Source organism: Equus quagga, chromosome 1 (genome assembly GCF_021613505.1).
Source record: "Equus quagga isolate Etosha38 chromosome 1, UCLA_HA_Equagga_1.0, whole genome shotgun sequence".
NCBI classification, from domain to species: Eukaryota; Metazoa; Chordata; class Mammalia; order Perissodactyla; family Equidae; genus Equus; species Equus quagga.
Window position 1 is genome coordinate 40,092,800 of NC_060267.1, and position 16,546 is coordinate 40,109,345.

Below are 16,546 nucleotides of genomic sequence, written 5' to 3' on the forward strand. Positions count from 1 at the left end.
AGGTCACTTATTCTAAAAGTCCTGAAATACCTAGGAGATTCTCACCTTATGAAGAATGTTGCTTTTTGACTTAATTCTTCAAATGGTAATAGTTTCCCAGGTAAAAAATTCTGAATTTAACTACTTCATTCTGGAAATGAGAAAATTGAACACCAGATAGCAAAAGTGGCTGATTGAAATTACTACAAAAAAAGACTGGTAGAGCATCCTCAGTAAGTCCACGCTTGTCTATGTTATCGTTTCCAGTGGCCTATAGATGTGATGAGTGCCTATGGGGGACAGGTGGGAGATGTGGCTAGAGAGAACTTCGTAGGAGTCCTAGAGTATGTTAGTCTTTGGCACAAACTTAAAACTACTGTGACCTATTGATGAATTTTAAGCAGAAAAGCATTACGATCAGATATTTTTTAGAAAGATGACAGTGCATTGAGGAGGAAAGAAAAAACAGCAGTCGTTCTTGGAGAATGTCGTCAGTAAAATTCCTCATATGTTCAACATATTATATTCTCTGAGCATTCCATTCTGCTTTCCCTTTAAGGCTCTGAAATGGTGGTTGTGCTATCTTTCCTTCCCTTTACAACTCTGGTCCTGGTGGTGGGGTAGGTATCCTTCCTGCATCTCCTTGCTCTTCTAACCACCACTCTTTCCTCCTTTAGAAGAATGCCCTGCTTTCAATATCATGTCTACTGACTATATTGCCCTCTCTCCCTTGTTGTTGCACTTGTCTACTTATTTCTAGGTCATTGGCCTCGATTTCTTGAACATTTTTAACTCTGGAACCTTGTCATTTTCTCCAATAGTATTCATCATAATTCACATTTATTTTAATATCCACACAAATCATCCTTCCTTATGGTAGATTCTTTGTTTTCGAACTCCTCTAGTCCAGTGATCTTGTTCTGTATCTACTCAGTCACTCACTCCTGTTCCCTTCATCTTGTTTTGACCCGTGTCTGAAGCCCTTCCATTATCTTGATTTCTAGCCTCCCAGTCTACAACCACCATCTCCCTCCTTTCCAGCTCACTCTCTCTAGTTATATAACTGAAACAATCTGTTGACTTTGTCAAGATCTTTTCACTGGCCCTAAACCTTTTCATATTCTCATGTTCCTCCCGTGCTGATTTGGATCCCATGGTCAATACTTACAGTAACTCCACTGTGTACTCCTTCCAACTCCTTTGGCCCTCTCTCCCTTTATTTTATTATTCACTTAGCAATATATTCAACTCTGGTTACCCTCTGCCAACTCTGCAACTGTAACTGGCCCACTGAATGTTGCTGGAGAAAAGCACTCAACCACACTTACTGATCTTATAGTCACTGAATGTTCACTACCCTCAAGTTAGTGTTCAGGATTTTCTGGCAATTCCACACATATCACTAGTCCATTTATTCCACACACCTACAGGACTATTTAATACCCCATCCTCATTCCTCAAAATGCCAACACACTTTCCCTCTCTTTCAGTCTGCTCAAGGCTGGTGTTCTTGTTGATGGAAAAAACAGGAACAGAAAAGAATTTCTATAAGTTTCCACCAACACACCTATCATCTTAGCTCATCTCTGCCCCTCCCTTCGTTATATGGACAGACTGTACTTTAATTTCAGACTGACTTGGGCCTTAGATCCTATGCCCTCTTCTTTACTCAAGGTCACCACTCTGGTCTCTGGCTAAATCCTCATTTCTCCCTTGCACCATCAGTTTTTGTTTCTTTAATGGATCTTCCTATCAGCATACAAATATGTTATAATTTATTTCAATAAACAAAATTCTTGACCTACATTTCTCTGCTCACTATTTTTTTCCTGCTCATACTTAGAGTAAAGCTCCTGCAAGGATTTTTTTCTACTCTCTATCCCAGATTCCTCTCTTCATATTCTCTTTTGAAGCCATTCTAATCGGGTTTTTGTTCTCAACAGTCCCATCAAACTGTTCTTGTTAAATTCACCAGTGATACCCATTTTGCTAAATCCAGTAGTCAATTCTCAATTTTTGCCCCATAAGTAGCATGTGAAACAGCTGATCATTCCTTCTTTGAAGGAATTTCTTCTCTTGGATTTCAAGCACCACATTCTTCTGGATTCCAATAGGTTGCTCCTCCTCAGTCTTCTTTGTTGATTCTCTCCTATCTTCTCAAACTTTGAAATTGGTTTGCTGCATGGTCTAGTCCTCAAACCTCTTCTCCTTTACGTTTACGTTTTCACTGTAAGTAATCTCATCCAGTTTCATAGCTTTGAAAACCAATTATTTGCTGACAACTCCAATATTTCCAGCCTCTCTTTTCCCCTCAAGACATTCAACTTTCCATTTGACATCTCTACTTAGAAGTCTCATAGGTAATGCAAGCTTAGTGTGTTTCGATCCAAACTCCTCACTGTCCCCATTCCCTTTTGCTCCTTCTACAGTTTTCTCCAATACAGCAAATATTCAGCCAATGCAAATTGTATGGCCATAAAGGTGGTTAGTGGCTGGCAGTCATCCAGATTGGTCAATACATGTACACTAACAGTTATTAAATATTTGCAACATCCCTCCTATGTATAATATTATATCTCGGTAAATAAATTAATCAATGATTGGGATTTGTCTTAGAGACTTTAAAATTATTGTTCTTTGATATCAATGGTTCCAGGGAAATGCATTAAGCTATATTACATGCTCTATGAGGTTATATATATTTTTTCTTTGCTAGAGTAGATGTTTGTCTAACTAATACGGGATTTTAAATGTTTAATAATGTGCCATTAAATTAGAAATTCAGTCAACAAAAAGCAAATTTGAAAGTGAACTGAGCAATTTTAAATTAAAATTTGCATCAGCTTATATTTTGTTAAGTTCAGAGCTCTTATTAATATTTAGTTTACCAATTATATTATGAAGTCATTTGTAATTTAAAATGATTGATTTTTTGAGAGAGTTGATCAATTTAAAGTTGTTCAAAACCTAAATGTTTTTCCTGTATCATGTGAACATACTCATGTTTTCCAAGACTACAGAGAGTTAAAGTACTTGCAAAGCTCAGAAGTAATGTAATAAAACCATGAAATCAATTTTTTATTTCTCTAAAATAACACATTAAGAATTCCCATTTATTAACCGGCCAGCCAACATCTAGAAATGGCTGCAAGATTTAGTTTTATGAGTTAAAACAATAAGCTAAATCTATCTCTTTTGAACACCATGAAGTGCTGTAAAAATGTGAATTTAAAAATGAATTCCCGTAAGAGTTTTAAATCAAAGTTGAACAGTAATTGTATTTTATTGCCTTTTTCATAAAGTAGCTTGTCAGAATGTCCAGTCTTTAATGTAGTTCAACGCACTATTTTTGTACTGAAGTTACATGGAAGAATGACACAATGAAGAATAGTGAGCTTCTGAAGAATCATTTATAATTCTGGTTCTAAAATGTCACCAGCATTTTACTAGACTCTGAAAAATAATCTTGGTTTCACTGATGGTACACATATGACATTTATCCTGCCTGCAACATAATCTCAACCAGCTCCAAATAGGAAAAGAGCAATGTAGTGACGAATGTAGTAATTAACATCTGGGTTTAGCAAGAAGGGAACAAGAAACATATGTTCACTATTAAGATAGGACTTACCCATTTGGATTTATTTTGACATTTGATTTTCGCTTTAAAAAACTAACATTGCTTAAAACTTAAGTATACCATTGCCTATTTTAACGGACTTCTGGAAATGAACAACAATACTGAGGAGAGCTAAAAATCACAATGAATACAGCTTTAAAAAATTTAAAAACAACAAGCTGTTTGTATATCTCAGCTGAACTCAAACGTAGGTGCACATTTGTTGAGGTACTGCAATCATTTGTTATAACTTTTATTACATGTTTATATTGCTCTTTTTATAGATCTTATTTAGTTCACAAGTCCACCAAAACAGAGCAAAATTTAAAGAAGCAAAGGAATTCTTGCTATCACAACTATAATTTGCTTATAGAATGAAACTTCAAACTTAAAAGAAAAAAAGTTTCTATCAGTTTGAGAGAAGAGAGTAAAACTAAACAAACAAAAGCCAAGTAGATGGAACTAGGGATGTGTAAAATGATGTTGGCAATCTCATTAGAAGAGATATTGGGATAGTGTTTAATTGTGGTCTTCATTTATGCCTATTTTCTTTTATCAACAGATTGTGTGTGTGTGAGAGAGAGAGGGAGAGGGAGAGAGAGAGACAGACAGACAGACAGAGATGGTCTTAGAGACTTACAGACATCCCTCTATCTGGGCTGCTCTTGTGTCTTTAGACCAAACCCCCAGAGACCTCTCTTCCATTTAACTTAACTCTGACACCTGACACTGGACTTTAAAGCAGCCTCTTTATCTCATTTCTTTGACAACTAGCAAGACTTCTTACAACTGAGAATGTCTCTGGAAGAAAACATAATAATATTTGATTTTAGCAAGTTAATGTTGTCTAGTTTCATATTCAAGCTGCGTCTTCTACTTCTTTTTGTCCTCTTTTTGCACTCACTGCCATATCTTACCTATGTTTATGCCTGTATTTATTACTCTATCATAAACTCATTGAGAATAAAGTGTATATTGCATTATTTTAATCTCTCCAATGTGTTCTCTACAATCAATTTAAAGCTCTTAATCTAGTGTTATACACAGTAAGTGCTCAAGAAATTTTTAAAATCTTTACAAAGTTACACATAGTGATTTTTAAATTATTTTTATTTAAAATATTTTTAAATAGTTACAAATAAATGTACCATATAACTGAAAATAGAATATGAGTTTTAGTGTATAGGCATAATAGGATTCCTTGCTTTTCCTATAGTGCCATTAACAAGCAACTATGTTAGAAGAAGAGCAGTTTTAGAATTTTTCTAGGGCCAGAGATGAGGATTATCCTATCATGGGAGTATTCAGCACAAATATTATAAATTTAAGTCGTTTTTTAGAAGAGGGAAGAAAACTTGTGCATGTATAAAAACTTCATCAAAGCCAGTCATATCACTTAAAATAATTAAAATATTTACGATATATCCTTGACTTTATAGATTTCAGTGTTTACATAGACAACGTTGTTAACATATATAAGGAAGGAGAAGAACTGTATCAATGATAAAAAATTTTAAACATTTCACAATAACATGATTTACTTTGGAATTATTTGTGTGATTTTTTACGCCAATAATATTTCATTTAGTTAATCTTAAAATATTTTTCATTTCTTGGATATGAACAAACTGAATTAGGGAAGAGTCCACAACATATAGAGACCCAGAAAGCTTTCACCGTGATTAATCCATTTTAAGATAATTGAAAACTGACTACATTATGCATCACAGAGAACGTGGGTGATTAGTCAGGTCACACTGCTTATTAATGCTAATCAGCATCTGATGATATCCCTGTCAAATTATTATTGTTCTGTCACTGTATAATCCACATAATGAATACTGTATCAAGACCCGTGAAATTCCTTAAGAATAAGGGAAAGAAAAACCCAATGTGGGAACTTATGGAAGTCTTTATGAGGACACCAATACATATCAGATGTATCAACACAGACAGAATATTGACCACTACTGTAATCTCCTTAGGGCAGCATCTATGTCTGATTCAGCTTTCTAATTTCTACAGTAGAACTTCCCAAACCTGGCTGTGCACCTGAATCATTTGGGTTCTTAAAAAACAGCATAGATATCTAGATATCACCCTATACCTATAGAACCAGCATTTCTAAGGATGGGGTCTTGGAACACACTTTTTGAAACCTCTGCAAGTTATTCTGAAACAACTGATCACTAGGTACTGTTCTGGCACTCCGGGCCAGAGAATACATGATGTAGGCAATCAGTAAACATTGTTGAATGACTGAGATGGTAGTTTTCAAAAGTGGCAGCTAACATGCCGGTGGACATATTTAATTTTTGTTGATTGGATTTTTCTTAATGTAGCACTACTTTATTTATTTTGTAGTATGGAAAGGACAACTAACAAATGAGATGTAGGTTTTACATCTCAGGAAGGTATTTATTGTGCTCTAAATACTCATGGTGCAAAATTCAGTTCAATTAATTAGCGGGGTGTTACTTTTGGAGAAGGCACTTATAATATCAGCTGCCTTTCATATGAGACTATTATGGAACAAAATGAGATTCCCCTCTTTGGAAGTCCAGTATTAGCAGATGGCTGACGTATTCTCACTTGCAGCAATTCTAGGATCTGTGATTTCACAATGGTATCTCATGTTTGATGATGTAAATGCTTCTTTTTTCTTCTCCTCTAGTTTTTTTTCCACTCAAATCCTAGAGTTTAATTCATCTAAGATAAAAAGAATGTGGTGCCTGAAATTTCTTCAGCCTTCCTTTCCCTAACTACTGACCAACAGAGAGTAACACTACACAAAACATATAAAACCATCTCTTCTTGGGGCCTCTACAGGAGTACTTTATTTTGGAACACTAGCAAATGTGAATGTGATAAAAAGTGCAAGCTGCATGTCTTGTGGTTTTGTTCATCTGTCTCTATGCAGCAATGACTATGGTGGGCGACAATATTCACTAAGCCTCGCTGTGCTAGACGGCACCTATGCAAATCTTTCCTACCTATGCCTGGCTCTTTTGCTTTTCCTTCTCATAACAGTAGTCTGCTGAAATTTCTACATGAATCCACCCTACGGGCAGATACATTTATGAGTTCCCTTTGACAGGCTGCTGCCATATGAAGACAGATCTCAGTATTCATCCTATTCACACTAGGACCAGAACTCAGACACCTCTCCACTTTGCACTTACACACTTCTGCCTAAATAGGTCAAAGCCTAACACTTTAATGGTTACTAAATATTTTGTCAATTAGCCTGAAAAGGCATAGTCTTTAAAAACAATTTTAGTATTATCAGTAAGGCAGCCCTCGACATGCAAAGAGGACAATCTTATCCACTATCCCCTCGGGTCTTTCCCTTATAGACTGCCATATCTATGTGGCCCTTGACTATAGCATAAGCGTGTGGACATGATCTTCAGAGAATGTCAGAGTTAATAAAGGACATTAAGATGTCAACATTCTATATTCTTAAATATGCAAAAAGCACCTGAAATTCAATGAAATAAAGTTACCTTGATCTTATAGTGCAGAAGTCTCTGTTATAATTCATTTCCCATTATTCAAAGATTGAGACACAAGACCAAATATATTCAAAAGATATAATACAATTTATATTGAGTATGCAAGTACAATAGTCTAAATTCATGGATATGCATTATATCTACACATAACAATTTATTATAGTGTAGATCTCCTATTGTCCACCGTTTTCAACAATTATTTTACATCTTTGTTTTCAGTTTACCTAGTACATGTTTCTATTTCCATGATGAGCACATACTGTCTCTTTCTTTCTCTTTGCTCCTCACATAAGCACTACAAATGTGCTCTGAGGGATCCTTCTGAAGGGTACAATCATGATCCTGGGCACTGTTATGCTCATTCTTTATGAGCACGGCCAGGCTATGTTTCTGGGCTGGGCACAAGGTAACCTGTAGTGCCTGTCCCCGAGCTGGCAGATAGCAGGATTCTCAAGAACATTCTCTATCAAGTCAGAGATCTCTGCCATAGGGTTCACATGGAATTATACACTGGAGTGAAGAAAAATAGCAAAATTACATTAATATTTATTTTGTAACATCATCTAAATTTTTTTCCAAATTTTCTACAAATTTTAAAACCTTTATCACTTATTAGTGTAGTAGTTTATGTACAAACATAAATTATGTAAATAAATTATGTTTTGGAAGCACGAGCTAATTTATCTTTTAAAAACAACCGGTAAGATGTAAGAATAAATAAGAGACCACTGCTAAGCATTTTTCAGATGCAAACTTTCAATTCCTTAAAAAGCAACATAAAATCCCATAGGTTAATCTTTGCTAATGATTCTGTTATTATTCATTTAAAAATATTTATTAAATATTGATGAGTTTGTGACTGTGCTACAGATGGGTAAAAATTGAATGAATGTAGTCACTGAGTTGTTTAAGCTTCTGAAGGAGAGAAAAATATATAACTGTAATGGATGCTTTGTCCTTGTAGTTCCCTTTGTCTAGCACAACTTGCCCCGAGTTTCTATTTACTAACTCCTATTTGCCCTTTAATAACAACTTGAATGCCATACTCTCTGGGATGCCTTCCGAACCCACTCAGAATTGAGTTAAGTATACCTCCTTAAGTGCTCAGACACTTGTCCTTTGATATAAAACAGCATCTCCAGCTGAGAGTCTACGAGCCTGGAAATAATATTGTAGCACAACGTTCTTGAGTCCATATTTGCTAAAAATCAATAATATAGTCGGATACCTGAGGATCTACTATATTGGAGGACAAATGTTTGACCAGGTCCAAACTGGAAAAAAAAAATAAAAGATGTGGGAGGGCTTGTTAAAACTCAGATTGCCAGGTCTCATCTCCAAAGTTTCTGATTTGGTAGGTCTAGGATGGGGCCCAAAACTTGCATTCCTGTAAGTTCCCAGGTTAGGTTCCCAGTACAGTCCAGTTTCTGAGCTTTGAGAACCACTAGTCTCAGGAACTGGTGACAGGGATTTAAACGTTTCTCCTCTTGCTCCTGACTATATGCAATCTAATGCAGTCATTATTGACAATTCTGCGTTTTTTCTAATGGCCTTAGACCCCTTAGATCTAAGTTGTGGGATTTTCTTCTCTTAAGTGGGTCTACTCATCATCAAACCACAATATTACCCAATTGGGAGGGAGAGGAATGAGCCAACACCCTGAATCAGCAAACCTATAGTTAGGAGACAGTTTTGAATACATTCATTAATATATTATATTTTTAAATTTCAGTAAGATTTATTGGATATATACTGATTTAAACTAGTGTACAGCATATAATTTAAAAAATTTAAACCATGATTGGAGAAGTAATCTCATGCAATGTCTCTCCCAAGCTCCAAGTGGAGAATGAGGGTTGTTGAATTGACAGGTGAGTAAAGTAGGGTTCTTTGACCCTTTATGATGTCCCAGTTATAGGGTCCGTTGTAGTCCTCCTGTTACAATGCTGTAATTTACTGAAGCTTAAAATATGTCTGTATATACAGCGTGATGTTATGTATGTGTTTCTTTGGTCAAGGTATAACCCAAGTACTGCTGGCATTTAATCAAGACTGCAGAGTCCAAGAATGGCCTGTCAATGTCCTAATTAAGGCTACACTATCAGGGGAACCTGGGGAGGTTCCCATTGGGAACCATTGGGGAGGATGAAAGAGGAAGTTCTCAATATTTAATCAGGAAACTCATACTGGAGGTGGTCAGTATAAACGCTTCTGTTATTTACTCACAACTCAGTCAACAATGGGCATTTTATTAATTAACATACTGAATGTCTGTCAGAGATAAGACTTTGTTTATAGAAATGGTAGCTCATTGACTGGCACGATTAATATCAGAAATAGGCTTCACTGGTGACATTAAAGTTATTCCAGATACATAGGTTAGCTAAAAATATTCTATAAATGGTCTCCACTCTTGAATCAAAAAGCAAAAAACCTAATAGGCATTATATCTTTTACCCTTAGGGATGATATTCTACATAAATCCTTAAAGGATCCTAACAGTATATTAAACACAGATAAGTAGAGAATAAACAATCCAGAAGAAACTATTCAGAATAAGTCATGGAGGGCAAAACAAGAAAAAACACAGGAGTAAAGGTCTGAGACATAGAGGAGCCAGTGAGAAGGATTAACATATATGCAATTACAGTCCCAGAAAAAGAGGAGAGAGGAAAAGGTATAAACAATAATTGAAATGATGATGACTGAGAACTTTCCAAAACTAATGAAAGGAATCATGGTGCAAATTCAAGAGGCACTAAAGCTCAAGCATGATAAATAGAAATGAAGTCATATTGGAGCAAATTAAAATAAAACCAACAGCAAAAAGAAAAATATTAAAAGCAGATTAAAAAATAAAGAAAAATACTTTCAAAGAAGCAACAATTACATTGATTCTAAACAGAATCAAGAGAAGCTAAAGGACAATAAAATGATAGCTTTAAAGTTTTTAAAATAAAATCATTGCTATCCAAATACTAGAGTCAGCAAAAATATCTTCTAAGAATGAAGATAAAATAAAAATTTTTCAGACAAATACAAATTTAGAGATTTTTTCAGCAGCAAATTCATACTAAAGGAAACAGTAAGTGGTATTGTTCAGGGAGAAGGAAAGCAATCCTAGATGGAAAGTCAGAGTTACAAGAAGCAATGAAAATGAGATATACGGGTAATATTAAACAAGTATTGATTGTATACAAGAAAAAATAATAAGTATTATTAAGCTTATGGGTACAAAAATACATATTGTTAATACAGCATATAAAACTCAAGTAGGTTAAATAGCCAATCCATGATCACAGTAAAAATTTTATAAATATTTTGAAAGAATGATAAACAAGATACAATACTGTATATAAAAACTTGTGGGGTGCAATTAAATCTTTATTAGGAGAGGGGATTTAGAATTTTAAATGTGTAAATGAGGACAGGTTGAAAATGAACAAATTAAGTAACCATCAGAGGATGTTACAAATAGAAGAGCGAAATATAACCAAAGGAAGCAGAAGGAGGAAATAATAAAGATAAAAAATAAATGAAATAGAAAAATAATACAATAAAGAGGGTCAATAAACCCCATATTTCATTTTTTGTGAAGATTAGTAAAACTCATAATCCTCTGTCAAAACAGTTCAGGTAATGTCATATGTGAGGAATGGAAGAGTGGACGTCTCTTCAGAGCTTATAAATGTTAAAAAGATTATGAGAAGATATTCCAAATACCTTTATGCCAATAAATTAGCACAAATTCCTAGAGAACTATTACTTAACAAATAGACCCAAGAAGAAATAGAAAATATGAATTGTCTTATAACTCAAATAAATTGAATCTCTGGACATACATGGTTTTACAAATTAAAGAAATGAAACCAATTTATACAAACCCCTCCAGAGAGTAGGAAAAAAAGCAAGAATTCTTTGCAACTAATATTATGAGGCCAACATATTCTCGATTCCGAAATCTGGTAAGGACATTATAAGACAGAAAAACTTCAGGCCAGTATCTGTCATAGACAAAGTTGAAAATAAATGCTAAAAAACATGAAATCAAGTCCAGCAATACATAAAAAGGATGACACATTACAACCATGTGGAGTTTATCCTAGTAATACAGATTTGTTTAAAATTAGAAATCTATCAATGTAATTCACCACTGTAACAGATTAAAAAAGAAAAACCATTGATTATTGGATGATCATCGACAAGCCTAATAGATTCAGAAAAAAACATTTGATAAATTCAACCTTCTTTTCATTGTAAGAATGACTGGCAACCCAGGAATAGAAGGAAACTTTCTTAAAATAATAAAGGGTACCTACAAAAACCTATATACATAATGAGGAAATATTAGACACCTCTCCCTGGATTCAGGAATAACACAAGCAAGTCCACCATCACCACTTCAATTCAATATATATTGGAGGCTCTAGAGAGTACAAAATAGCAAGAAAAAGAAATATATAAATATTCAAAAGGAAGAAATAAAATTCTTGTTATTTGCAGACAACATGATTGTAAGTCAAAAATTCAAAAAACAATGTAGATAAATTATTAGAATTAAGAATGAAGATAGTAAAATTCTTGGGTAAAATGTCAATATACAAAACCAGTTGTATCATTTACTGGTGAAAAAACAGAAAAATAATTTTAAAAAGGTATCTTAAGATAATAAGTACAACAAAATATTTTTAAGACCTCTATTTTTAACACCTCCATGCACAGAATAAGCTGTCATTGAGAAAAATTTTTAAAAAGATTTAAATTTACATAGATATGCTAAAGTCCAAGAAGAGCCAAAATACTGTTTAGGAACAAGGATAAAACAGGAGACTTACTCTGCTAGATCAAGACTTTTTATAAAGCTACAGTAATTAAGACTGTTGGCACAAGGATAGACAAAGAGATCACTGGCATAGAATATAGAGCCCTGAAGTAGGTACAGACCCAGATGGATATTTAGATTATATCACATAGATGGCACTGCAGAACAGCAGGGAAAGGAAAGTCTTTTAAATAGTGGTGAAACAATTCAAAATCTACATGGAAAAATCGAAATGACTCTGATTTCACACCAGGCACTAAAGTCCATTCTAGATAGATAGTAGATTTAAGTGTGAAAGGCAAAATAACAAAGCTTCTAGAAGATAATACAGGAAACTATGTTTATGACATTGAGGTGGGGTATATTCTACATTAAAATTAAGGGTTTCTGTTTATCAGAAGACATAATAAAGAGAACTAAAAGACAAGACACAGAGTGGAAGAAAATTGTTACAACATATTTAACTAACAAAGGATTTCTATCCAGAAAATGTAAAGAAATACTATAAATCAATAAAAGAACATCAAATAATTCAAAAAGAAAAAGGACAAGAGACATGAACTTGTACTGCACCAAAGAGGATATCCAAATGACCAAACAACATATGAAAAGGTGTTCAATCATTAGTTATTAGGAAAATACAAACTAAAAGTGCAATGAGATGCACACTCACCAGAATGGCCAAAATTAAAAAGACTGACAATAACAAGTACAAACGAGGTTGTGGAAAATTGGAACACTTACTCGTTACAAGTGGGAGAGTGAATTGGTCATTACCTGTAATGTTGAAGATAAGCATACCCTACAATGCAGAAATTCTGTTCCTGGGTGTATGGCCAACATGTGTGCATTAAGAGACACACATGAAAAAGAATATTCTTAGCAGCATTATTTGTAATAATCCCAAATTGGAAACATTCCAAATGTCTACACAGAGAAGAATCTACAAATGAGTTATAACATTCATAGAATACTAGACAACAGTGAAAACACATGTACCTTAGAGGTGTTCTATCACCATACTGTTGGTTTAAACAACAGTCACTTTATTATCATTCCTCAGTTCTGGGGTTTGACTGGGCTCACCTAGAGTGCTCCTGCTTGAGGTATCTAAGGAGGCTACAGACATTTAGTGACTGGGGCTGGAGTGCCCACTCACAAGACTGGAGGTTGATGCTGACTGCATGCTGGAATCTCAGCTGGGCACGGAAACAGCCATGTTCCCCCATTTGATCTCTCTATGTCGTTCGGTCACCTGGCTGACTCAGGGTGGCTCAACTTCTTATATGGCAGTGGAAGGCTCCCATAGTGACTGTCTCAAGAGAAAGTGGCAGAAGCTGCATGGCTTTTTCTAACATAACTTAGAAGGCATGAAGAGATACTTCCACCAAATTCTATTTAATGAGGAAATCACAGAGCCCCTCTTGGGTTCAAGACAGGGGGACATAAGCTCCTCTTACTGATGGGAGGGTGGCAAGGAATTTTCAGACATATTTTGAAACTATTACATCATTCCATGTATGTTCCTTTCATAATTAATCCTTGAACTGTCCAACTATGTTTTGTAGATTTTTCTGGATACATGTTATTTTTTACAATTTAAAAGGCTAAAAAGTAAAAAGAACATAGTCCCAGTCTAGTAAGGAGGGCCAGAATCTCCTTGAGTGGTAACAGATACTGTTCTTATTGTTTTTAGTTCCTCACCACTAAGGCTTAGTTTTAGCTCTTGAGAAGCTGGCCCTGATCTCTTTGCCGGTTTTCACCTCTCTCACAGCTTCCTCACAGGAATGCTGAGATACAACTGACTTATGTCCTTGCACTTTTTCCTATATTCCTGTGACAGAATAGTGGCCCTCCAAAGATGTCCACATGCTAACCCCCAGAACCTGTGAATATGTTGCTTTACATGGCAAAAGGGGATTTGCAGATAAAATTAAATCAGGAATCTTGGAATGGTGAGATTATCCTGGATTATACAGGTGGGCCCAGTGTAATAAGAAGGAGGGCCAGTGTTAGAGTCAGAGAAGGAGATGTGACAACAGAGAACGCAGGCAGTCTTTAGAAGTCAAAAAGGCGAGGAAATGGAGTTTTCCCCTAGTGTCTCCAGAAAGAACCAGTCGACCAAACCTTTGGGTTTAGTCCCATAAGACCCATTTTTGGACTTCTGACCTTAAGAACTGAAAGAAAATAGATTTATGTTGTCTTAAGCTACCAAGTTGGTGGGAATGTGTCACAGCAGCAACAGAATCTAATACAATCCCTTCCCTTTTTTTGCACTCATGACCTCTCCTATATTGTTTGGTTCTACTTGAAACACTTCCCCAGGTCAACTCTTTGAAGTCCTATCCAGTGTCAAAGATCCAGTTCAGGTGCTCTCTTCTCCCTAAAACCTTATCATCGCAGTCAGGAGTAATTCTCAATCCTCTAAAATACTAGCGCACTTAGTGGCACTGATGGTCCAGTAGTCACACATTACTCCAAGTTATTAGAGGTCACAGAGCTGCACCATTTTTGCTGTTCCAATGTTTCCTCTTCAGGGATTTTACACATATCAGGCATGGACATTTGCTGAATGAATGTAGGACGAAAAGAATGCGATCATAAAGTATTTAACAGTATTTCCAGTACTAATTCATAAAATAATGGATATTTTATGTAAAAATATAAAAGTAAATTGTAACATACGTTTGCAACTTCATACGATCCATTTAATATCTGTTCCATGTAACGATTTAGATCTCTGAATCTGTTGTGATCTGAATTTGTAAAAGGTAAGTGCCACCAATGAGGGAACCTATTTTAAAAGAAAAAAGTGTATCTTAATTAGTTTGAAAATTGGCCTCTGTATTTTAGGATTGTTCATGAAGTTATAGCTGCCTTAGATGGAAGGGCCAATGAAAACATCTTTAAAAACCCCATAGAACACGTGATTAACCCTGAGCGTTTCATTAAGGTGCTGTGGTCACTTGTACTATTTAACTGTCACTAATATTAATACTAATTTAATTTAATTTAACACACTAAATTAATATATATGTGCCTTCTTATTGTATTTATGGCAGTCCACACATTTTGTCTTTTAAATACTTGTGGGGGCTTAATAAATACTTCTGAAGTTAATGGTTCATAATTTTTCAAAAAGGTCGGATCGCATTGTTTCTTCTGGGTTCACTAGAGACATTGCTACACTAATTAAATTAAACACTTTACCAAGTGACATATACTTCCATCCGGTTTTAGTCTTTGGGAACAAAGTATCACTTTCCCCAGGAGTCTGACTGCAGAATTTCCTCTGTACTATCTGATGATTCATTTTGATGGGTTAGAAATGATTAAGACCAATTATTGGGTGAGATGACCTGGTAATAGGTAGCATTTGGCAATGCATTTTGTTGGTTAAATACATCTTTAGGAACTATCTTGGCACAGACCTTTCCCTGCAGAAAGGAGCATGGGGAATAGTGAAATGTTGTCAGCAAATACACAGAAGTATGTGACAATTGCAGGTCATCCCATCCACTGCTTCCTGTTGGAAATGTCACGGATCCAAAATAATATGTTTGTGTATTTAAGTAATTGACATTTTAGGTTTTTAAAGGTCTCTTGTACTTCCAAGGCTTAAAGTATTAAAAATTTTCATCCAGATTTAGTTATCATGAAAATTAATAGGATATGCAATTAATCAAAACATAGAAATACATTTGATAAATGCATGGATTGGGCTGGTTTCAAATATTAATTTGTATATCTGTGGATGAATTTTCTTTATTCCTAGAATAAAATGGAGCTCACTATCAATTCTATTTCTTTGTTGATGTTTTTACAGACATATGTACTAAGAAATCTTGTGTATAAAGCCAGCCTTGATGGTCTAGTGGTTAAAGTTTGGCGTGCTCCACTTTGGCAGCCCGGGTTCAGTTCCTGGGTGCGGAACCACACCACTCATCTGTCAGTGGCCATGCTGTGGTGGCAGCTCACATAGAAGAACCAGAAGAACTTCCAACTATAGACAACTATGTACTGGGGCTTTGGGGGGTAAAAAGGAAGACAAAAGGAGGAAGATGGGCAACAGATGTTAGCTTAGGGTGAATCTTCTCCTGCAAAAAACAAACAAAAACAAAAGAGAAATAAAAAGAAAAAAAATCTTGTGTATAAATAAGTACATGAGAATAGGGGAATTCAGCTGTAATAACGTCATTCAATTGTTTGAAATGCTTTCAAGTTATATGCCAAACAGAATATAGCAATCAGGTCTCGAAAATGATTTTTTGATCTTTTATCTGACAGTGCCACGACGTCCTCCCTCAATTTTGTTCAGGCCAAAGATTAGGAAACACCTGACTTGCAAACAGATCTGATATCTGGTTATTAGAGTAATTCATTTTCTCAATACCAACACCAGTATTTTAATTTGCCCTTTATATGATCCTCAGAGACTTTTTACTCTCCTGGGCAACATACCAAAATAAGATTCTGGATGACTGGGAGAAGAGCAATGGTGAAAGTAAAATAGGGAAAGGAGATCAACTCTTCTCAAGCAGATTAATTTTAAAGAAGACCATTAATTTTAAGGAAGATTTCCATGCCTGTGCATTCTTGGAAGGTACACAG

The 16,546-nt window shown here is 35.2% G+C and overlaps 1 protein-coding gene across 10 annotated transcripts in view; it reads right to left on the bottom strand.

Moving 5' to 3' along the window:
• The window catches only part of PIK3C2G (phosphatidylinositol-4-phosphate 3-kinase catalytic subunit type 2 gamma), a 363,044-nt gene that overhangs the window by 47,392 nt on the left and 299,106 nt on the right, over positions 1-16,546 (bottom strand). For 9 of the 10 annotated variants that reach the window (XM_046638270.1, XM_046638261.1, XM_046638263.1 and 6 more), the window contains one exon: positions 14,621-14,729. In XM_046638270.1, coding sequence (XP_046494226.1) covers positions 14,621-14,729 — 109 coding nt within the window. Of the gene's footprint in view, positions 1-7,429; positions 7,624-14,620; positions 14,730-16,546 lie in introns of those variants that run through there. The other variant, XM_046638299.1, reaches the window with a different exon arrangement.